The sequence below is a fragment of the Telopea speciosissima genome, chromosome 2 (assembly GCF_018873765.1).
Source record: "Telopea speciosissima isolate NSW1024214 ecotype Mountain lineage chromosome 2, Tspe_v1, whole genome shotgun sequence".
NCBI classification, from domain to species: domain Eukaryota; kingdom Viridiplantae; phylum Streptophyta; class Magnoliopsida; order Proteales; family Proteaceae; genus Telopea; species Telopea speciosissima.
This window is the reverse complement of record NC_057917.1, coordinates 61,155,712-61,179,851: the sequence shown is the minus strand read 5'-3', so window position 1 is coordinate 61,179,851 and position 24,140 is coordinate 61,155,712. Positions and strand designations below refer to the sequence as shown.

Here is a 24,140-nt window from a genome sequence, read left to right as displayed (position 1 = left end):
TTTGAAAAATATCTACCTTTCCCCTATTTTATAAAGATTCTATTAACCGAACCCTAACCGTTAAAAAATGCCATTAAGGAATGATGTGGAATGTATAAAATTTGTAAAACCCCAAAATACCTTTCACATAACTTTATTTCAATTTTACCCCCTTCCCTACTTTCCCTTTTCGTCTTCTTCTCCCATTTCCTCTGTGTTGCTTCTTCTTCTTCTTCCGCTAGCACCACCATCATCGCCACCCCTGCCGCCTCCGATCCTCTTCTACCGCCACCACCACCACCACACCGCCGAAACCCCTCCTGCGAAACATATGCCAAATATATTTCTGATTCTTCACTCTTTTTTTCCCTGTTGGCTAAGTTGATAACTCAGAAATGGATTAGTTGAATCAATCGATTTGATTCAATCGATTTAATCTTTATAAAGTAGGGGAAGGGATAGATATTTTTCAAAACTTGGGTACTGGATTGATATTAGACAAACTTAGAGGGAAGGGGATAGATATTTTCCCTCCTAAAAATGAGCCTTCCTTTGGTCTTCGAACAATTTTTCATCATTACTATGAGTATCCTCTATAGTGACAAAATGAGATGTCTACACTTTGAATCCCTATGGGGATATGAACTATACTTTTAGAGTGTGTCCATTTTAGATCATTGCAAAGATGATTCTTAGATTGATGGCTTATGTTTGAACTCTTCTCTCATGGCTCATGGCTCATGGCCCCTAATTGAGAGCCGAGTCACCTGATCCAAAATCATTGTTTCTTGAGTTCAAGGGTATGTTGTGTCTTTGTTTGAAACTACTATATCTTCTTATCTTCATAATCCACCAAGTTTTGGATATATATATATATATAAAAGAGGGGAAAAAGTTCTCTGAGCCACTAGGCAGGGTACACTAGTACTTTTATTTCTTTCTCCTAATGTGAAATGGCCTCACTGCCTTTCCATGTTCAATACTGTTTTGTCACACCTTATTAGTGCACTCCTCTTTGCTGCTTGTCAAAGAACCTTCTCCCATATAAGAGATAAGAAAGGTCTTCCAGTGCCTCTTGCCTTTCGCAGGATCAGGATCGTCTCTAGGGAGCCCAGACCCAGGGTGCTGCTAGGGGGCATCTAGTGGCTGAGCTGTGTTGCACACATCTTGGTGCACCCCTAGGGATGTGTGCGGCACAGCCCAACGGCTGGCAGCACCCTAGGCATGCTGGGCTCCCTAGAGACAAGCTAAAATCCCTTTTGCATGGATTGGGCACCCCTAGTGACATTAATTATCAAAAGCCCAAAGAAGGACTAGTTCCCAGTTCTCACTTCTCACTCATTCTCATATCCACGAGCCCAATAATACCTCCCGATCGTGACCTGGCCCCTGTCCACTCCCCTTGGGCCAGAATTGCATCCATTAGGGCGTGTTTGGTTCGGTGAACCAATGGGTGGTTGCATTGATATTGGTGTTGAACCAATTGGTGCTACACCAATGGATCCATTGTCCTGACAGATTAAACTGTTTGGTTACCCTGAGTCTGTTAGTTAAATCATCCTGAGAAACTGTTTGGTTACCCTGAGTCTATCAGTTGGATTCTATTTGGATTTATATGAAAAACTGTTTGGTTTTCTTGATTCTGTCAGTTGGATTCAAATTGAATCTGTATGAAAAACTGTTTGATTCAGATAGATCGTACCATCAGATTGGCTACTCTATGGCTAGAAAATGAAATAATTATTAAGAATTTTGCATACAACTAATATAATGTGACCAATTTTAATAATATTTATCTTGAATAATGTACTTTAGATAATAAAGATTAAAATAAACATTGTAATTAAAATATCTTCCCTATTTGATATTAATTACGATAATACCATTTCTTTGTCAATTATACCAAAAACAGACTTGTAAAATCCTTTTCTTACCAACCTTAGTATAAAATTAAAATATCTCATTAACATAACAAAAGTAAGTATAAAATTATGTCAAATTTTAAAGATGCCATTAAAATTGGGTTCTTGTGTGGATTAGTAGCATAACTGACTATGCTATGAACAATTGAATAAAGAAGGCCTTGGTGGACTCGAACCACCATCCTCTTGGAACATGCTCATGTTCCAAGTGCTCTACCAATTTGAGCTAAAGACCCATCAAGTAGTATTTTATCAATGGAAACAAAAGGGTATTTCTACCTACTGAAGCAATACAATCAAGGAAAAACAACAGCAAGTAAACTCATTTCCACCTTTAACACACTTTCCCCAAGATGATTTCCAACTATGGTCATTTCAGTTCATTCTGGCTTAAATTCCTGAAACGAAAATTTGATTGGGACCACACAACAGGATAGAAAATAAAAAACCCATTAATTTTGTCCAAAAAATCCATTCAATGTACGGCTAAGCTGAACTATGTGTACTCATATTTTGAATCTCAGACTTCCACCCATCCTCCTTGTTCTTACTAAAATACTGGTCCAATTGACTAGAGCCATCTTTCTCCACAACTGATCTGATCTCTACCGTTTCTCTTGTCTTTTCTGTTTGGTTAACACTCCTCACTGAATGGAGATCCAATTACTTGTGCCACCTGCCCCTCAAAATTCATGACTTTTGGACTCATCTTGGCATTCTCTAAGACATACTGAACAGTTTCAGGTCCAAGTTTACTTGCTCGGATGCTATTTTATTCCACTCATCACTTGTAAACTGGAGAGAAAAAGAGGGGGGGTGGGGGTGGATCTGCCTTAAGGAAACAAAAATGACATGGACAGACCAATCTGTACTCAGTGACTGGGTGAGTAGGTACTGAATGTGTTGTCCGATAGTAAAGTTTCATGTCCAAGACTATGGAGGGTATCTAGACTGGGTTTTGTTTTGTTTAACATCATGACTTCCTGTTTTACTTTCCTACAACACCACAGTTGCATGCATGCCATATGTTCTACTTTCATTATGATGACTGCTAGTAGAGATGATCATTACTATATCTGTAGGGATTTCATTCTTAAATTTCAAGTGATTTCATAAATTTAATAATGTATGGAATAATCTATTTTCTTTCTCAAAATAAAACAGAGCAATTCGGGTTCTATGGGAGGAGGAAGCACAGGAACAGGGAATGTGTTCACACCATTCGGAGGAGGTCCACGCCTCTGCCCAGGTAATGAACTAGCTAGAGTTGAAATCTTAATATTCCTTCATCACCTAATCACTGGCTTCACATGGGTTCCAGCTGAAGAGGACAAGTTGGTGTTTTTCCCCACCACCAGGACTCTCAAGCATTTTCCTATTAAGGTCCAACGCAAACATAGATTGGCCTGATTCTCAGACATACCCATTAAAGAAAACAGAGCATCAAAGTTGGAGAAGAGAAAAGAAAATAAAGATGCAAAAAAAAAAAAGGAAGAAGAAGAAGAATATTACTTACAATAAGGGAAAGATTGCAAAGAAATGTTAATTAATCTATAATAAGTAATAAAAGTTTACTTTTTCAGATGTTTTTCTGTATATATTTTACGGGTTTATCATCACTCATCCCCTATTCTCAAATTTTAAAATGGGCAATGTGTCATTCATGAGCTATCCAAGAATCAGGCTATACAGAGTGCTTGTGATCTGCAGAAGAAGAGATAAGAAACTCCCAAAGAAGAAAATTGAATGGTGAAGCCATCATATGTTGGGCTGAGGAAGTCCTCTGTCCATGTGGTGTGTGTGGATGGTGAAACCATCATATGCTGTGCCATCCAGACCTAGGAAACATCTAGGATTATTCAAACAACAGAGAAAAACCATTAAACTGACCCACCAACGACTTGTGATTCCCATCAATTTAAATAATTGTGCAGCACAAATTTGGGGGGAAAAACACAAAAGTAACAATTTCTCCACTACTTTGACCCAACAAGTAAAATTTGACATTTGCAAGTTTGAATTTCGCAATTCCATCCTCTTACTTCATAGAATCTCACTCATAACTCATGCATATTTCAAACTGAATATGGAGGATCAATCTATCTTTTTGTTTTCTTTTCCTTTGACATCATCATAAAGGAATGTGGTGTTACCTTCTGGATGGGAGTTGCAGAAGGTAAATGTGATTACTTCAAATCCTAATGGGGTGAGTAGATGATCCTCCTCCATCTACTTCAGAGACTAAATGTGATTAGAACTTGCAAATCCCAAATCTAATGGGGCTGAAACTAACATATATTAGAGGTCCTAATGGGGGGAGTAAGTGGTTAAAATATCAAAGCAAGATGATAGCAAGATGAAACTAACACACTCACACTCACCACCACCCCATGCTGCCCCCACACACACTCATACACTCACACTCACCCACCCCTTGCTGCCCCTACACACACTCACACTCACCCCCACCCCATGCTGCCCCTATACACACTTACACTCACCCACCCCTTGCTGCCCCCACACACACTCACACACTCACACACTCACCCCCACCCCATGCTGCCCCACACACACTCACCCCCACCCCATAAAGACTCACATATGAGATAACAAATGAGAGTAATTCTAATTGAATAAAAATACCTTCTGATATGTACCCTTACTAAGCTGAGATGAAATGGTTGAAAACATGAGGGGGGGGGGGGGGGGGAGCCATAAACCTTGTTCCAGCTCTTTTACTCATTTATAGATAACTAACCTTCTTTGGTGCAGTTTGAAAATTGGAATTGAGATTAGACATATATAGCATAAAGGACTTATTGGATCAACAAAGGGGGAAGGTTAAGACAGAAATAGCATACCATCACATCCACTCACCATAGCAAGTGCAGCTCATCCACAATCAAATCAGACAAGAGCCATATAAAATTGGTAGGTCAAAGCATGATTTAATTATTTCTGGTAAAAATCCAATAGAACTTGGTATTGTCATCACCCAAAACAGAAGAAAAGTGAGAGATGTGATATGCTCAAAATCATCACAAATACCAGGAAGATAAATACATGCAACTTAGTGAGCTCATCCACAAACTCTCATGGAAATATATAAAACCTAGTTGTGGGTCGCTGTCCAAGTTTGATATAAGTTGGACCAAGTTAGAGCAAACGCTCTCGCAACCATGAGGTGGTTCCTTGCCTTCTATTTTTCTAAAGATAGAAAGCATAAAAATATCAAACTGAAATACAATTTGTATAAACCAAGATACAAGAAGATGTGACACATCTGTGCATATGTTGGAGTGTGCATATCACTACCAAGAACTAAATGAAAGTAAAAAATGTACATTAAGAATGAAAGCAAGAAATGTCACTAAGAACACAAACGAATTGAGTCACAAAAATTACTTGCTTATCTTCTGTGAAGCCTCCAACATATACCCACTTTGCATTGTTTTAAAAAAAAAAAACATGAATGTAGAGAAAGAACAAACAATCAATTTAAAAAAAAATAATAATAAAACATAAAAAAAATTCAATGAGTATACTATGAATTTAAACCACCATATCTTGGGGCATTCCCAATTGCTCTACCGGTTTGAGCTAAAGACTCACATACAAGAAAACGATACAAGTATAGTTCACCCAAATGGTTTAAGTTGTTAAAATCTCAAGGACAACATAGTCGGTGGGTGAAGTTTTAGGGCTAACAAATCAGTTTTTCCAGAGTTATGTCAATGTTTCAGGAAAGTAACATAAAACAGAGTATCTGCAAGGTCAGAAAAACTGAAGTAATTCTAACTTGCTCGATGGGTAATATAAAAGGGACTTGCAGGATTGAACAACAGCAAAAGCCTATGAGCATAGTAGAAACAATGTAGTTCAGACCTAGATCCCCTATACACACTCACCCCCACCCCATGCTGCCCCTATACACACTCACCTCCACCCCATGCTGCCCCCACACACACTCACCCACCCCTTGCTGCCCCTACACACTCACACACTCACACTCACCCCCACCCCATGCTGCCCCTATACACACTCACACACAGGCGCAATACTGGTTCCTTAGAAGGAGAAAGATTACAGATATGTATCCATTAGTTGAAGGCTGAAACCAGAATTTACAGAAAAAAAAATTCTAATTCATGAAACAAAAGGATGATACAGAGAGAGAGAGAGAAGAGAATAAGAAAATCACCTTAACCAACTGCCTTGCCTGACCCGGTCTTCACTGTCTTCCTTAATCCACCTGGAAGAAAAACACAACAAAAATTTTAATCAATAACTAGAAAACCTAAATCGGACAGAGAAGCATAAATTTTTTTCTAAAAAAAATATACATCGGTGGTCTGAGCTAAGAGAAGAGCGAGAGAGAGAGTGAGACACAGCAGAGAGCACGAGAGAACGAGAGAGAGAGAGGGACAGAGACTGAGAGACTGAGAGACTGAGAGATAGCAGAGAGCACGAGAGAGAGAGAGAGATAGCAGAGAGCAGCAAGTAGAGAGCAGAGAGCAGAGAACAGTTGGTACCTGGAGGTTGAAGGCGATGGCTAGTAGAGATCAGAGAGCAGCGATCGAGTTTCTGGAGGTTGAAGGCGACGGCGTGAAAGATAGAGAGAGAGAGAGAGAGCGAGAGCTAAAGAGAGAACGAGGGAGAGACTTTCGTTCTTCAGCCTTCTTCTCCCTTCGGCAACGACGAAAGGCTTTCGTTCTTCAGCCTTCTTCTCCTTCGGTAACGACGAACGAGTCGAGGCTTTCGTTCAACGTTTTCGCATGGTTGCACAAAATAAGAAATAAGAGGGTATTTATAGACTTCTTTTTCTTGAATCAAATATGGGTCCACCTATATAAGTGGACCCAAATATAATTCACGTTTACATGTAAAAATGTGAATCAGGTAGATTCATGAATCTGGATCGGTTCACCATCATTCTGAATCAAACGATTTTTTTTATTTGGAATCATGAATCTATTGGTGCAGCACCAATTGGTTCACCGAACCAAACACTCCTTTAGGCGTGGCAATGGGTCTTGTTCCCTATGGGCTCATTAGAGTCTTTCAGGTTTAGTTGTTTAGATGCTAAACCCATATCCAGTTCATTAATGGATTTGGGCTCCAAGCCTCACCTACCATGAATGTTTAAACCCTCAACCTTCAGTGATACCTCTACTTCAGTTTTGGAGGTTTGATTTTAGGGTTCACCTTCCCCAAATGGTTTAGGGTTTGATTTTTCAGTTTCAAACCCTAAATCATTTGGGGAAGATGAGGGCAATTGATCATTTTATTCTTTAATTTTGATGGGTTTTTATCAGAAGGGTATTATTTTGGTCATTAGATTCCCTGAAACTAACGTCTAATGTCCCAAATTAATAGACTGGACCAAAGTGCTCACTGTTTTGAAAGTAAAGGAAAATTTGCAATTAAAAAAGTTACAGAGAGGCATTTGTAAGAAACCCAAAAAAAATAGAATTGTGTGTTTGTTTGTTTTTTAGTGGGTTTGGGTTGTGTTTGTTTTTTTTTTTTTACGACTTCAGATGACCTTTATGCTAAATTTTTAATAGGGGAAGTGTTCTTTATCCAGAAGTATGGCTTTTGTTTACATACAGGGTAATGGGAGATCGGGGAGGGGCATCGAGTGGGGCGTCATTTGCACATGAATCCACTATGTCAAGGCTTTGGAATTTAAAAATGACATGAATTCATGTCAGGTACTCAGTGGCAGCCAATGCAGCCTTAACACAGCATCTTACATAATTTTTTTATTTTTTTTGTAAGGCATTTTACATAGATAACATATTTTTAAAAAGGGAAAGGGTTTTATGAGCAAGCAGCAGGTAACATACCAATGAAATACGACAAAATTACATTATTTTTTTATTTTTTTTTGTAAGGCATTTTACTTAGATAACATATTTAAAAAAAGGGAAAGGGTTTTATGAGCAAGCAGTAGGTAACATACCAATGAAATACGACAAAATTACATTATTTTTTTATTTTTTTTTGTAAGGCATTTGACATAGATAACATATTTACAAAAAAGGGAAAGGGTTTTATGAGCAAGCAGCAGGTAACATACCAATGAAATACGATAAAATAGTATCATAGATTGAAGAGCAACAAAATCATTTCATGTGAGGAAGTATAGACACATACGTGTGCAAAGATAATATTTTCAAAGAATCTTTTCTCTTAGAAATAAAGAACAAGATGCAGTTTCTCTCTTCTTTGCAATCAATAGAATTAAAAGAATTGTAAAGTTTTTTTTTTTTGGGGGGAGGGGTGTTAAGAGAGAGAAATTACAAATAGACACAGTAAAAATTTCTTTTCTTTTCTTTGATGCTAGAATAAAGCGATAAACCCAAGAAGGGACTACGAGGGGCCATGTAAGACCAATACTTATTACCAAAAAGACCAAACTTGCTATAGACAATAGGGGAGGAACGGTCTAGAACTCAAGACCAACATACCCCAAGCATCACCACAACCAGTGGTCCCAACCATCAGTCTAAGACCGATGTCCCTAGAGGGTAAGGCTTTCAACATGGCAAATTTATGTGGAAAGTATTTCCTTTTAGCATAAAGACATTTAAGAGTTATATTCTTCATAGCAATGATAAAAGGTTCACGCTAAATGACTATGTACGAATCTTGACTCCTGTGGGCATAAAAATGCCACCGATTAGAACCTACTCCAAACTCAACCCCTCTCAAGAGTCAAGAGTCAAGAGTCCAGACCCCACCCCACCCCATGGGATGATAGAAGAAGACCTTCCCACACGGCAGAACATAAGTGGGTCCCAAGTAAAATTGGCTGGATATGAAAGACTTTGAATTCCTTGAGGGAGCATCTAAACAAAGAAATTTCCATTGTCACTGTCTCTACTTATTTAGATGCCTACAGATCCATGACTCCATCAACTAAATATGCCCTCTCGATCCCTTGTTTTTTTCTTCCCACCACCGGCATAGTCTACAATACATTACTTCCATAATATTTGATCTCCCTCCCATTTTGTTTTTTTATGTCACCGTCCAAATCTTCAAATACTAAAAGCAAAAATCATCAGTGACGAACAAAAGCTAATCAAGTAAGCTATTTCTGCAACAAGATGGGCCCCCAATCCAATACTCCATTACATGAAAACACCGCCTTTGATTGAAAGGTAAGTTCAGTTAAACAGATAAGCTAATAAATCTGTGATGGCTGAAGAGAAAGAACCAAGTCCAGGCATGAAAACAAACCCTTTTTGTCATTTTTCTCTCGGATTCCGGAATTTGGATCAAAATATATGTAAACAAATAAGGGAGGGGGGGAAAAAAAAAACCATATACTAAGCCTACGCTGCTTGCTCAGAGAGACTTTTCCGAACAAATAAAATACTAAGCCTGATTAGCCTGATTTTATATTAACATTCACTCAAGTGTAGCTGAAAGGATGTAAATAAGCCACTGTAAATTCCATCATGCCCAAAGGTTGGACAGAGATGCCCTGAAGTGCAAGAACAAAACCATAATGATGAAACAGATTTACAAAAAAAAAGGAAATTCTTGTCGGGCACATATTTTGCTGAAATGAATGAAAATTGATCAGCAATTTCCAGCCATAACTGTCTTAAGATCAATTATGCATACAAGAATCGATGAATGGGTTTATACATGAATGTTTTAAGAAACTATATGGATCCTTTTTGTGTGCTTCAGAATGCTGCCAATTTGGCATTGAACAGAATAGAAGAGTGAGACCTCTTGAACCTTTGGGGTTTTCCCTTTTTGCTTTTAAATAAATTGGCTGATGACATTATACTAGAAACAGCACTGCAGCACAGGTCATCAAAACCATGGAATAGGGTGCTGTCCAACCTCGTTTCCAAATATCCTGTAATTGTTGATCGGAATATGAGAAAAAGGATGCACTTTACAACTTTTAAGTAATGAGTTAACACAATAAATTGACGGGTAACAGTGTTTCCTGAATTTCCATTTATCAATACAAAGAATGACAGAATATAGTGGTATATGCACCCCCTAAGTATGAACAACTTACCTAGGTTATTCTTCTATCTTCAATGCTCTTCAGTTATTTTATAATTAAGTTGATCAGCTAAACATTTCCATATGGATAAAAGTTGTTCAGATTATCAAATCTGTCTTGTGATTCCACCGACAATAAATCATTACCAGCAACAAGGTACTGAAAGCAGTTCATGAACATGGGTTGTTTTGGCTTATAATTGAAGATTTTGCATATTTGAATCCAAAGCATTGTGTTATCTAACCAGAAATGAATCTGTTGAAATGGGAATAAGCTTGGTGGGATGATAGCAAGAGCTAGCTAAGCTCTAGCTACTAAAACATGACTTTGATCTGGGACAGAAATAAGAGCTAGAAGGAACAACTTATACTCTGAAAACATTGACTCGTGCTTTTGGGCAACAATGAGAATTAGGTGGAAGTAGCTAGCTCTGCCTGTTCCCAACTGCTTGGTTGGAAGAAGGTGCACCTGCTACAACATAATTTATGACAACCAAACTGTTATTCTTATCTTTATCAAGTTGTAGGGGAAATAGACATACCTTAATTACATATACATTCTCTTGCACTAGAAAACTAATTTAATGATCTCAGACTTGTCATCGAACCTAAACAAATCCCTCTTCCACTAGATGTACCATGGTTCCTTATTCCACTCTTAATGTTAAGTCTTATTTTGAGAGCCCATGAGACTCTACAAGTCTATAACATTAGACTTGTTTTGCCTAAGAAGAACATCTCCTCTAGTCTTCTCTAAATAGGCAATCCTTTTATTTTCCTATTCAGCATCTTCACACAACTTAACCATTTTGCACAATCTTCCATTCTTAAAACATCTTCACTACTAGTCAACCTAAACATGTCAGAGAGAACATGGCCATGTCTAAACAGAAGATATATGGAGGTACTAAAAAAATAGCCAAAAGATGGGGAAAAGAGGAAGATGTTAGCAACAGCTAATTCACACAGTTAGTGGTAGAAACCACACCGCGCCGCCGGGGGGGGGGGGTGGAATGCAACATAATGTAATCCAGTCATACCTGTATGACATTGGAAAGGATTTAAAACTCACGATCCTAGAACTTGACCTATATTGGTTTGAATGAAATATAAAAAAATATGTAGGGCAATCAAGTAATAATCAGTACTAAATATTCTCTTACATTTAGATAGACAAAGGTACTAATGGTAATCTTGGTTTAATATTTTCTAAAGGACAATTGAGTTGGTGAATTTTAGTGTTATTTTGGTTGCCCTCCCACGCTCTCTATTTTCAAAATGACCAGTAAAATATATGTCGAATCCACTAAATAAATATTAAATCAAAATAAGCTTTATAAGCATACTTTTGGTGTGTTTCTTTCATTAACTCCAATATTTACATATCTTTACAAAAGCTGTAAAAATAACTATAGACTGATTTAATTCCCCCAGAATAATATTCTTCCAATCTGGTTGAATGAGTAAAGAAGTTATTGTAGAACATATCTTGGTAGTTTCTTTCAACTCCTGCACAGTCTCTGCAGCCATAAGCCCAATAAATGAGGGAAGAAATTGTTTCTGAACATATCTTTGTAGTTTTCTTGCTTCCCCTTCAAAAATCCTTCTCACTCTCTCTTTCCATATTTCCTCGAAGGATAGCATGAGGAATTGCTTTCCATACGATCCAGCCCCTGGGAAAATTCCAAAGTTTTTGGGTTAGTTTTGGCTTAACAGCTTATGTCTAAAGCTAGGTTTTTGTTGTGTTATTTTGTTTGGAAACTAAATTGAGTCCCAGTACTATTTGTGTTACTTTTATTTGGGTCTTAAACACAAGGGATCAAAGCTTTCCCGTTTGCATGATTGTAGTCTCATTTGAAAGGTTTTCAATTACCTTTCAAATTAGACCAAGATCTTGTGAATCTGAGTATATTTGGAGAAGCTCTGGTCTAAAATACTTTGAAAGGATCAACCTAAGGTGGTTTCCAAAATATTCTAATCATAATGTGATTAGGAGCCTAAGAATCTATCTATATTCCATTAATCTTTTACACGGTGAATGGAATATTTTGCACTTTCTTTGGAGAATTATTCTTAACCTGAAAGTATGATAACCTAGAAACCCCAAGAGTGATTGCATAGTAACCCTAGGTACGACTGCATTGATCAATCACTCTTATCTTCTTTCCTTTTTTCTCTATGGATTTTCTCATCAGGTTTTCTGTAAAATTAATGTTAGATGACTGTCTCTACAGTTCAGTATCCTCATATTCTATTAGTGCTTTAAAAAAAAAATGTTTTCTGACATTATGTTTTCTTCTCCAAAAACCTGTTATATTCCAACAAGAAAGACCAGATAAGGTGAGCCCTGTGCTCAACTTTTCCAAAGAAATATTCACTTCTTTCTGACATTTTCAATTGGAAAATGGAAAACTCTAGTATCTGGGCAATAAAACATAATAGCATAAATGGAAATCAGTAGAGTTACAAAGGAAACCATACCGTCAAAGATATTGATGAGGATGCTGACGAAGTCTGGAGCCCTCTAAACCCAATATCATATGCGATGCTGCCATCAGCTTTAAACAATCCAAAGTTCCTCTCAGATGTCGGCCCAGGCTTCGAATCTTCATTAAACAGGGCAAATATATATGCCTTTGCCACTATCTTTGGCCTGAGAGGGGTCCCCTTCTTTTTGGCAAGCCGTTTACGGAGATTATAATTATAAGTTCTAGCATTGCTAGCTGTGGCCACAGCTTCAGTTGTATCCCCATGAGAAGCCCAACCAGTTTCTGAAATTATGACTTCCATCTTTCCAAATCCAGCAGCTTCTAAAGCTGCGTAAGCAGCATCGATTTGAGCATCAAGCATGTTATCATAATGGAGTTTAGTCTTCTCATCATAAATTCCAGGGTTTGGTTGGAACAAAGCATAATTAAGATCAATATCCTTGGGATTATACATGTAGGCCAAAAAGGGGTAGGCATTGAGAAAGAAAGGAGATCCGACCTGTGAGAAGAACTCCAAAAGTGGCTTCATGTATTGAATGACATTATCGTTAAAAACACATGAAGATGGAGGATAGGAATTAGCAAACACAGCCTGTGAATGTGCAGTTTGGATCTGAATTAAATCAGCCAAATGAAGCGTGTTGATGGCATTATAAACATTCTTTGCTGCACCCAGAAGAGCCTGTGAGAGTTCCTGATCGCTGCCCCCCAGCACCTCGTTCCCAATTGCAATTCCACGGATATGTGTTCCCGGAAGGAATGACTGTACATTTTCTTTTACCCAACTCATGGCATGGTCCTCATTCGCACTCATGTCTTTCAGGAATTCATTGGGAAGTCCAACTACTAATTCAAGCCCAGAACCACTAAAAGCATTCAGTACACTGTGATTAACATCATATATCCTAACATTCTTTATCTTCGCTGCTCTAAGAAGTTTCACAACGCTTTCAGGTGGAGGGATGTTATCAGCTATCCTGCCATAATTTATTCCATAGGTCCCAGTAAATGCTTGCACAATCGGAACTGGTGCACAATAAACATAATAATATCAAAATCTGCAGTATAGTCAAGAATCACAAGTGTTTTTTTTTTTTTGAAAGGCTTCATGTAGCTGACCCCATTTAGTTGGGATAAGGCTGAGTTGTTGTTGTTATCCCAGTTACAAGAATCGAGGACAAATGACATTACACTTATTACAGTACCAGAAAGTAAAATATACTGTATTTCAACAATAATCGTAGAACTTCAATCTCAAGGAGAATATCAAAGCTAATGAAACTACTTTTCCTTCCATTTTCTTTTTCCAGCTTGTTTAAGGAGAAATTTTGAATTATGGCAAAGGCATATGTGTAAGAATCAGAAATTCTGTCACAATAGATTCGCTAATCACTGAATAGAGAAATGACTTCCAAGATGCATCATTAGTTTCTTACTTAGAAGTTCTCCAAGAAGAATTTTATAACAGATCAGAGGCCAAGTTTACATAGTTCATTGAAGGACCAAAAAACAAGACTTCTAAGTCTAAACAAAATGAATTATCAGTCACGTATGGAGAAAATTTAAAAAGAGTACTTAAAGCCAACTAAAATCATGAAGTTCAGCCATCAGAATCACCATTGAGAGAGATCCAAGGACGAATATATATATTTAAGCTGAATCAAATTAGCTTGAAACTGAAGCACAAAAAGAAAAGTTATTCTACAACATCGTATCCAATTCATCCATTGAAAACTCAAATTTTAAAATTTCTACTAATAAGCATGATTATAGATGACAAACAAAGCTCTCCAAACTCGTATAATTATATAATTTTTTTTTCTTTTTGAGGGGAGGGGATCTGGAATCCGTGTTTAATTCAGAAAATTCAACATATCAAGCAGATTACATTCCAAATTATAAAGCCAAGAAATGAAAAGACAAGAAACAAGCCACCTTTAAAAATAAAAACGAAAGGAGAAAGAGTAGAGTTAAGGAGAAGCAGGAGACATACCATTGGGATAGAAGCCGAGGCAGAAAAGAGGAAGAATGCAGAGAAAGGAACGCGAAACCATCCTCACTGATTTAGAAGAGGAACTAGAGAAGGAAAACTCCATAGTATTAAGTAGTAGAAAGAAGAGGGATCTCGATTGTAATTGTGGCTGGGAAATGCAGGTTGTCGAAGGCGGAGAATAAGAGCAAAACCCAGAAAAGAAAATAACGTCGACTCGGACTCCAACACCTTTGGATACAATACTTCTGTTGCTGGCATCCCATAGACCATAAGAAAAAAGATTTCTGCTGTTCTGCACCCTCACAGACTAACCTTCACCTTCGCCTTCCCTTATTCCTAAAACCCAAGATTTTCCACTTCTTCGGGAATTTTTGTTCTTGAGGGGTTCTAATAGATTCCCTTTACTCCTGTCAAACCCAAAGTAAACCTTCTCTTCTTTCCATTCCCTATCGAGACTTATCTTGCTTTCTTTCTCTCTTCCTGCAGTTCTGCCAGATTAATAGATTTAGGTAGAACAGAAGTAGATAGATATACCTTTCGTGATAAACCCAGCAAAGTGCAAAACTACTAAATTAGGGAGTTAAGAATCGAGAAGAGATGAAATCGTTGGGAAACAAATGAGAGAGAGAAAGAGAGCTGCGGCCTTCGCCACCAACCTAAGAAAACCAGCCAATCGATCTGATTGGTTTGAGTGATCTTTTAAAACTGAAAAATTAACGTCTCCTCGAGTCTCAAACTTTATAAGAGTTGAGAGAGAAAATTCTTCTTAGTTTCATAAGCAGAGGAAGAGGGCTTTTGACTTTTCTTTTTCCCTTCCCCTTTCCCTTTCGCTTTCCCGTCTTCCTTTTATTTTCCACCATTCTCTCTATAAGTGCTGTGAGTCACTGCTGGGTAACGCACAATCGCACATCCACACTTGGCATTAACAACGGAAAAAGATATATATATTCCCAGAAAACCAACCACTCGTAAACCCAAAAAAACTTGTGCTAAAACCCTAGTTGTTGGATCGAAGAATCATCTTGACTTGTTTACTTTTGAGTCTTTGACAGCCATAACCGACCTAAGGTTCATTCAAACAAGTATAAAACTGAGCAGGGCAAGATCGAGCAGATCAAGACTGAGATGACCTAAAACCCTAAACTGTTTTCCATTTGATACCGACTGATACCAACCATCTTCCCCCCCTAGTAAATTTGGTTCAGGATCAGCAGCCTCCAATCTGAACTGTGATACCAAGTTTTCTTATCCAGTACATTTGACTGGTCTTTACTCTAATACTTGACCGTTCTGATCAAATAATTTGAAAGTGAACACTTTCAAATAATAATAAAAAAATAAAACACAAAATACAAAAAATTATAACCATTACCTAACATGATGAATTGATGAATAATTTAAAATTTTTATTAGTAATGATATTTTTGAATTGTAATTTTTTATTTTATTTTTAAAATCCAAACACATTTGGATTCAAGAAATTTAATAATCATATATAAAATGATTTAGAATTCATAATATAATCAAGTGGACCGAGTTTCCCTCCACCCACGGTGAAGGAGAAGGTGGGAATGGGCATCGAGAAGGTATTTTGAAACATACTAAAACCCTAGAAGAGGTTTGCAAACCCTAAGATGGAGGGTGAATTGTCCTCTATGGGTGGAGGAGAACTTTGTCATATTCACATGGTGTAATGATTACGAAGGTTCTTATTTTCGATTTGAAAATTTTACTTCTCTTCCATTAATTACCTTTGCAATTAAACGGAGGAGCATATAGATTTAATAGGATTGCTATTTTATGAACAGGTTGATCCAATGGTCCCTCTATTCATACGTCAATTATCAGCCCTAGTGTGTGATCAATTGACAAGAAAAATAGGTTTTTAAAATCCATGATTATCAAGAGGGTGCATGCTAAAACTTGGACTATCAAAATAGTTCATGCAATATATTGGAGGATATTTGGTTCAATATAAAAATAAAAAATATGATATTTTTTGGCGAATCAAAACCATCTCCCAGATATCTAATAGTAAGTTAGTAAGATTGTCGGTTCATTTTTTCATGTGTTATAATAAGTTTAAGGAAAAAAGTTCTTTAAACATGAGGTGTAGGAATCACCTACTCACATGACATTCTCTATTCATTTAAAAAAAAAATCTAATGTGAGTGGACGATTCCTATGCCTCATGTTCAGAGAGACTTTTTCCTAATTCTATTTGGTTACAAGAAAAATTAAAGATAAGGAAAATGAAAAAAAATTAAACCTAAAAATAAAGCATTAGTAATCATGCATTATCTAACCAAACCATTATATTGATACAATATTGGCCAAGTATTAGTTGATTTATGTATCAATCAATCAATACCAATATTTGAAAACATGTTTTTAACATCGTGAAACTACAATATATCCATGATCATGGATCTATATTAACAAAGTTGAGTATTTGAGTTATGAGGGAGGATTCTCTTAGCAAGTGGCATAGTGACGTGCACTAATGAGATGTTGCAAAATAATTTATACATAGAAGCGTTGCGAGGTCATTTCATGTGAAGAGTAAAGAGATAGCGATATAAAACTTTTTTCCCTTTTTTCCCCACCTTTATTTCGATTTAACTCTTTTGTTTTTTTTTGTGTGGGGTGGGGGTTTTTTCTTCTTTTTAGTAAGCCCCCAAATAAATGATGCATTAAGATTAAGACAGTGGAGAGAAAGAATTTCCAATAGCAATTTTAGTGGGTTGAATCAGCATCTACAGATGAATGGAACAGTCCTCTCACCTTTAACACTACAAAGAAACAAAAGAGAAAAAATATCTAAGGTTATGAATATCATCAAAATAAAACAAAGTCTTCAAAAGATATTTGGAAATATCTTTGTGGCAGCTGGAAAATTTTTATGAACCGCCATAGACCTTATTCCTCATAGGACCATGAAATGACATTTTGCTTTTATGATACAATACATAATAGAAATGTACATTTCAACTTAGGGTCTATTTGGTTGCAAGAGAAATTAAAGGGCAGAAAAATGAAAATTGTTGGAAAATTCATTCAAAGCATACATGATGGGGATGAAGTACTTATCTTAACTATAGACAAATTGAATTAGACAACGACAAATTTAAGCACCAAGTATAGCGTCACAAACCAGAAAATTCATGGAGAAACTAAAGGAATCACTGGGGCTGAGTCGTGCTATCGGTCACTCTTTAAGACTTTAATTCCCCCTTGCTGGAGTAACAGGATTGGTGAGAACTAGTCTTCCAATATAAAACAGCCCCTATTGACCCTTTAGTCCACAGACGTGCACACACTGACTAAACCATGTCAGGATACTTCAGAGTTGTGGTCAATTGAATAAAACAAAACAATAGAGAAAACCAAGAAAAATTGAAGTTGAGTTTGTCTCTACATTGTTAGAGAAATGGGCAAAACTTACTCTATATATAGGAGAAGAAAAGACAACACTAAGGGATGTCTTCAAAATACATGTCCAAAAAACCATGTTCTTTCCCACAAGATATGTTTGTTGACCATTTAAATATATCCTTCAACAAACACACCTATTAGTTATTTTGGTGGTTATTAGGAAAAGACACGACCCTCTAATATTAAAATCATCTATTTTACTTCATATAAAATTTAAATAAAAAATTTTCAAACCTAAAAAAAGAATATTAGTAATTATTATCTAACATGACTGTATAAAGTACTTACATTCCTTATCATATTTAACAATGATACTTTTTAGATGTAATTTTTATTTTACTTTTCAAATCTAAGATATTTAGATGTAAAGTAAAACGAATTTTTATAACCAAATATAAAATGATTTGGAGTTAGTAATATAATCATGTGGGATAAAGATTATAAATTTTTTTTTTTAGATTTAAAAATTTTTACTTCCCTTCCCTTTAATTTCTCTAGCAATCAAATGGACCCTAAATTTAAATTATACATTTCTATTATGCATTGTATCATTATAAGGGCAAAAATATCATTTTAAGGTCCTCTGAAGAATAAGGTCCATGGCGGTTCATAAAAATTTTCCACTTGGCAGAAAGATATTTCAAGTTTCTTTTGAAGACTTGGTCTATTTTGTTGATATTCAGTACCTCAAGATATTTTTTCTCTTTTGTTTCTTTGAGAGGCCTGTCCTATTCATCTTCTAGATGCTGATTCAACCCACTAATATAGTGATATGGCTATTGAAAATTCTTTCTCTCGACTGTTCTAATCTTAATGTGGGGGGCTTATTAAGAAGAAAAGAAAAAAAGTTAAACCAAAAAGGTTCGGGTGGGGGAGAAAAGGGAAAAAAAAATTTTATATTTCTATCTCTCTATTCTTCACGTGAAATGATCTCTCGTCGCTCCTATGCATAAATCATTCCATCACACCTCATTGGTGTATTTCATTATGCCTGTATGCCACTTGCTAAGAGAACCCTCTCTCATAACTCAAATACTCAATTTTATTAATGTAGATCCGTGATCATGGTACACTATAGTTCTATAGTGTTAAAAAACATGGTTTCAAATATCAATATAGATTGGCTGATACGGAAATCGATTGATACTTGACTTACAGTTTGGAGTAGGACTGTAACATGGTCAGGTTGGGTCGGGTTTTTTATCACCCCAGTCCAACCCTGAGTCCCCTTAGTTAGGCCCAAGCCCAGGCCTGACCCGACCTTAACTTAGGGCCTGAAAAATCCAACCTTGACCTGCGCTTAGGGTCGGGTTGAGCTGATCCTAATTCATCATGGGGAGGGGGAAGGTAGATGCATGGGCTGGGTTAGGCCGGGGAGAGAATTATAAATTTTACATAAAATAAAATTATAATAAATTGGGAGAAAGAACACTAATCAATTTTACTCCTAATTGTGACCGTTGTGATGACTGCACGTGGGAGCTTTTTTTTATTTTTTATTTTTTGGTTGAAGGGAGCTTATTTGAATATTGAATAACTTAATATGTTTGTTTTAAAAAAATACGGTTACCGTAGCATATGTGACAATAGTGGAGGAGAGAGCTTTAGTATATTACCATCATAATTAATGCTTGGTTTTTCTTAATTGGGTGAATCATTAATGCTTGTTAATTCCTATATACAACTATTAAAATCGATACCACCTACACTAGCTAGTTCATTGTATTAAGATGTGTTCAGTCTAAGTTAGGTGCATATCGAAGAGTTTAGCTCGTCTCTAGGGAGCCCAGCACGCCCAGGGTGCTGCCAGCCGTTGGGCTGTGCCGTACACATTCTTAGGTGTGCGGTACAACTCAACTACTGGATGCCCCCTAACAACACCCTGGGCGCTGGCTCCTTGGAGACGATCCTGATCCTTGGGTTGGGCACTTGAGCCAAATATCTATTACTGTGCAAACCTCGATTATTTGGTTAATTATTAGTTGTTTTATGCTTAAATCATGTGACATTAATTAATGGATTGAATTAAATCAGGTACACCATAACTGCGATTTTATATTAGAGAATTCATATCATTAATGGATTGAATTAAATCTAATTATAACTAATGCAATACAATATGTATCCTTAATTCAATTGCGTCATTGTCACTATTATTGAGTTACGTAGCTCTAGAGGCACCAGCGTATGCTACACTCTCGGACAGAGAACCCAATCCCTTTATTTATGTCGTGCTTCTGTGAAATAATGTACTAGTTACGTTGAATCACATTATTGTTTTGTTTAAACATTTTGTAGCTTTGGTTGGATTATGTTGAACTAAACTATGTTTGATGGTCCATATTATTTTACAAAGCTTTAGCTGAATCCTGGCTTAACTTGACCATGGTACTGATTGACTTGTCATATGGTCATCACAAGCATTAGGGATGAAGTAATTTCCAAATCATTCTCAAACATCAACTAAGTGGCAACTAAAGAGAGTGGTCTCATTCATAAACTTATGGAAAGAGGTTTCCTATGACACCAGAGTGTAGTTTTCTACTAATAAGCATTGCGGGAAATGGTTTGTATACAAAGACATTTGGTCTATGACATGAAATGGAAAAGGACGTAGGATGAAATCAACACACGAGCATTGTGGGGATCCTTTTCCCTAAATTAATTATATTGCACCTTCTATTAGCCCCAGTGTTTTGGAAAAAAGGTAGACAAATATAGTATTTGGATGGGGCAGGGAATAGTATTAATTAGTAACTTGCCCTAGATGCTTAAAGGTATACACTTTATGAAAGCATGTAATAAATAGTTAGACTTGAGATGGACCATATGTGGATCTCAAGGACCACATGACCAAATGTTTACATCACTATTGGACCACTGAAAGCATCAACAATGAGATTGATGGATAAAAAAGGTAAAAAGGAAATCCTACCATTTTACATGTGTATTTGAAAATATGCAAGATAATGATATTTTTTTTATTTTTGAGTAGAAGATAATGGTAGCTTTTGATAATAATAAAATGATAAGTCACTTTTAAATTATTTTGAAAACTTTTTTATATTTGTTCATGATTTAAAGAACTTTTGAAATAAAATAGGAGGCAATCAAAAAAAGATCGTTATAAGTTATACATTTATCTATAGAGGTGTCATTTAAACAGTTAATTCGATTTAGAGTTTTCCTATAACATAGGTATACTAAATAAAATGTCACTCTCAAAGCAAGTTGGAAGGAGAGTTGTCCTCATTGTCTTCTACAATACTCAATGCAGTTAAGGTATGTATTTCATATCACGGATCAAGGAATTAGTATTAGATTGTTGGAATCGCTCGATCCATATTGGTATCGATAGTTGATGATACCGATTTTGGAGGTATGGACCAAAGGTTAAAAAATAAATTTTTTTTTTTTTTTTTTTTAAAACTTAAAACCAGAGGTGAATCTGTCTGATACGGGTTGATCCGGATTAGTATCAACGAAGACCGATCCCATATCCGATACCAATTCCTAAAGCCGTAGGTGCTTGAGATTGCATTGGTTCACATAGTCTTCCTTGTTAATTAGATGTTTAAGGCTACATATGAATTGAATGGCCTTTGGCTAGATGGTCCACTACCTACCTAACAACCTAACAAAGGAAGCCACTGAGTTTCAACTCAAGTTTTATCCTTGGGAAATTTGTTTGCTTGTGATGATGAGGTGGGTGTTGGGTTGTCTCACAGGGATTGGTGGATCACTAAACACTATTTAATTAAAAGGTTTTCCCTTTCAAACTCTTTTTAAGGATAAATGATATTCATTAATTGAAGAAGACAAACATAATCAAATTGGACTGTTGGAGGGTCCTTTAGTTGTTGGATTAGCTTAGAGATTAAGAAAATAAGAAACCATTAGGTTGACAAAAGAAGTTTAAATATCCATGCTCTAATCATATTCTTTTATACTAATTATTGAGAAAAGCTTGAAACCGCGTTCTTTTCTCATAGGAGTTTGCTTAATGACTAAGATGATCGATCTGGGGTACCATGGATTAGTGGAGTTACACTTAAAAAGGCTTGTCTTTTTATTTACTTAGTTGATGAGTTTGAGATCCTTTTTCCAATGCCAACTAATAAAGGTATATATAATCCATGCAACTGATATCGATTCTACCTTTTATGTTGAATCGTTTGTGATAAGATCATAAGATTCTTCTTCTTTTCTAATGGACTTCCAAACTTGCATGCACTGTATATGTCTTTTCTGCTACATTCCTACTTATAGGTCCAATGTACAATCAGTAGGACCAAGAATCTTGAAGGACTAAATCACTACTGCACTAGAGTTGATTTACATAGATAGACTCTTGAATCTATTTTTATATTTAATTTTTTCAATTACTTGTAATACACCATGATTTAATAAGGATCTTTTAATATTATAAAACCGGACCTAAACAGATCAGATAATATTCGATTTGAAATTGAAATATTCGTATATGCATCCGATTAGCTTTCAAATTGATTCTGTTAGTTTCCGTAAACCTATTTTTCGAATGTGAATTCTTCTAAATGGATGCGAACATGAACCAAATACTAATTTTCGATTATCCACTTACATCCCTAGTTATGGGTCTAGTGGAAAGGTCAAACAAATCTGACAAAGAAAAAAAAAATTTATAAAGAAAAGAAACTTCAGTTGTTGTTCTTGAAAATAAAAATACAGAAAATACTGAACATTTTTTGGGGGATTTTATACCTATGCACTTGAAGTACATATAAAACACATGCTATTTACAATATTTTTGACATGCTTAGATGGAATCTTTGTTTTTCCTTTTCTTTAAAGGTTTTTAAAACTATATAGAAGTATATAAATTCTTTATACCTTTTTCTTTTTTTTTTTGGAATTGAATTCTTCATACCTTTACTCTTGTCTAGGGGAGGTAGTTTGGAAAAATTTTCTTCCACGTGTCAGGAATAAGATTGCATTATACAAGGCAAAGAACATAGTGAGTTAGTTACCTTTAGAATCTTTTCTCCCCTCAAAAGTGATCAGGAATATAAGCCTTTACCTGTGAGTCCTCCAAGCTTTGTGCTTAAGGGTTGTAGCTAAGGGTGTTAGGAGCTAGTGTAGAGTTGGACCAGTTTCTTGTTTTCTATTTCTATATTTCTTCAGGAGTAAGGTAGCTTGGTGAGGACCCACTGAGAGGAGAAAGATTCTCAAAGAGGATGAGATAGAGAACCATTATTTGTAGTATGCTGACAACCATTAAGTGTAAACCTGTTTTTGCCTGTTAACCATTAAGTGTAAACCTGCTTGAGAATAAATTAAGCAGGTGAAGACATAAGTGATTAGTATTTTATACTCTTTTTAAATTGTGTTTAATTGAGGCCATCTTTGTTAAAACATATGTATCAAGACTATATTTGACACGTTTTTTTTTTTTTTTTTTTTCCTTTTTTTTTGGGGAGGGGGGTGGGGAGAGGGGGAAGGCAATGATCAGACTCATATACTCTTTAAACATACTCTAATAATCTGAGTAAGGGTCTTATTAATGGTCCAGCCCATGACATTGGTCAGGCCTAAATTTGTACTACTGGGTCAGGCTTTGAGCTGAACATGGACCCAGGCCCAACCCATATGCACCCTAAAATCTATCACGGACAACCAAGTGAGATGTTAAGATTTACAAAGTAAGTTTTTAATTAAAAAAAAAAAACTAGAAATTATTTCTATGGAAGGATTATCTAGGTTGTGGAAGGTTTATTTATAGGAATTTAAATAGGTATAAAAGAATTAAACTGAGTTGGAATGCCTCGAAAATTACTCATCTTCTTTTTGCTAATGACAAATTTATCGTTTGTAGAACCTCTAATACTGATTTATCTACCATTCAAACTATTCTTAATCTATTCCTAGACATATCTGGTCAACAAATAAATTTAGTAAGAATGGAATTTATTTATTTTTAAAAAAAAAATCTGCAAAGAGGGAGCAGTTTGTCTAGGAACCCTTATTTTCTTCCATAGAAGTAGATCTAAAAGAGACTATAAGAGGCTAGCAGTGGTGGATTAACCAATTATTATATATGGTGACAGTTTTGATCCAATTACAAGGGAGAGGTTGGGTTTCTATTTTATTTCTTAACTCTAAATGAAGAGAAACAGTTCAGTTAGATGTACATAAGCTTTTCTTGTGTTACTATTTTTTTTTTTTTTTTTTTAATAAGTATCTTGTGTTACTATTATTTTCCTTTACCATTTAAAAAAAATAACTACAAATACTTAACCGGAAAAACAA

At 36.0% G+C, this 24,140-nt stretch overlaps 1 protein-coding gene across 3 annotated transcripts; it reads right to left on the bottom strand.

Annotated features, from left to right (window-relative positions):
- Positions 1–9,464: 9,464 nt before the first annotated feature.
- On the bottom strand, positions 9,465–14,879 carry LOC122652692 (glucan endo-1,3-beta-glucosidase 14-like). Of its 3 annotated transcripts, XR_006331631.1 has the most exons (4): positions 14,418–14,877; positions 12,417–13,450; positions 9,593–9,780; positions 9,465–9,552 (listed from the first exon to the last, which is right to left on the bottom strand). XR_006331631.1 is itself a non-coding variant. In XM_043846506.1 (3 exons), exons 1-3 carry the CDS (start codon positions 14,518–14,520, stop codon positions 9,703–9,705), a joined length of 1,215 nt encoding a protein of 404 aa, XP_043702441.1. In that variant the 5' UTR covers positions 14,521–14,877; the 3' UTR covers positions 9,465–9,702. The 3 variants fall into 3 exon arrangements, 2 of the variants coding, with proteins under 2 accessions (XP_043702441.1, XP_043702442.1); XM_043846506.1 differs by having other exon boundaries at positions 9,465–9,780; XM_043846507.1 differs by lacking the exons at positions 9,465–9,552; positions 9,593–9,780 and adding an exon at positions 11,260–11,608 and having other exon boundaries at positions 14,418–14,879.
- Between the last annotated feature and the right edge of the window lie 9,261 nt (positions 14,880–24,140).

Excerpts from the sequence above, each read along its gene's own strand:
- LOC122652692 (XM_043846506.1), bottom strand. The coding sequence starts at position 14,520 with ATGGAGTTTTCCTTCTCTAGTTCCTCTTCTAAATCAGTGAGGATGGTT. Across the intron at positions 13,451-14,417 it reads CCTCGGCTTCTATCCCAATG|TTCCGATTGTGCAAGCATTT; the intron begins GTATGTCTCCTG and ends ATTGTGCACCAG. Across the intron at positions 9,781-12,416 it reads CCTCATCAATATCTTTGACG|GATATTTGGAAACGAGGTTG; the intron begins GTATGGTTTCCT and ends CAACAATTACAG.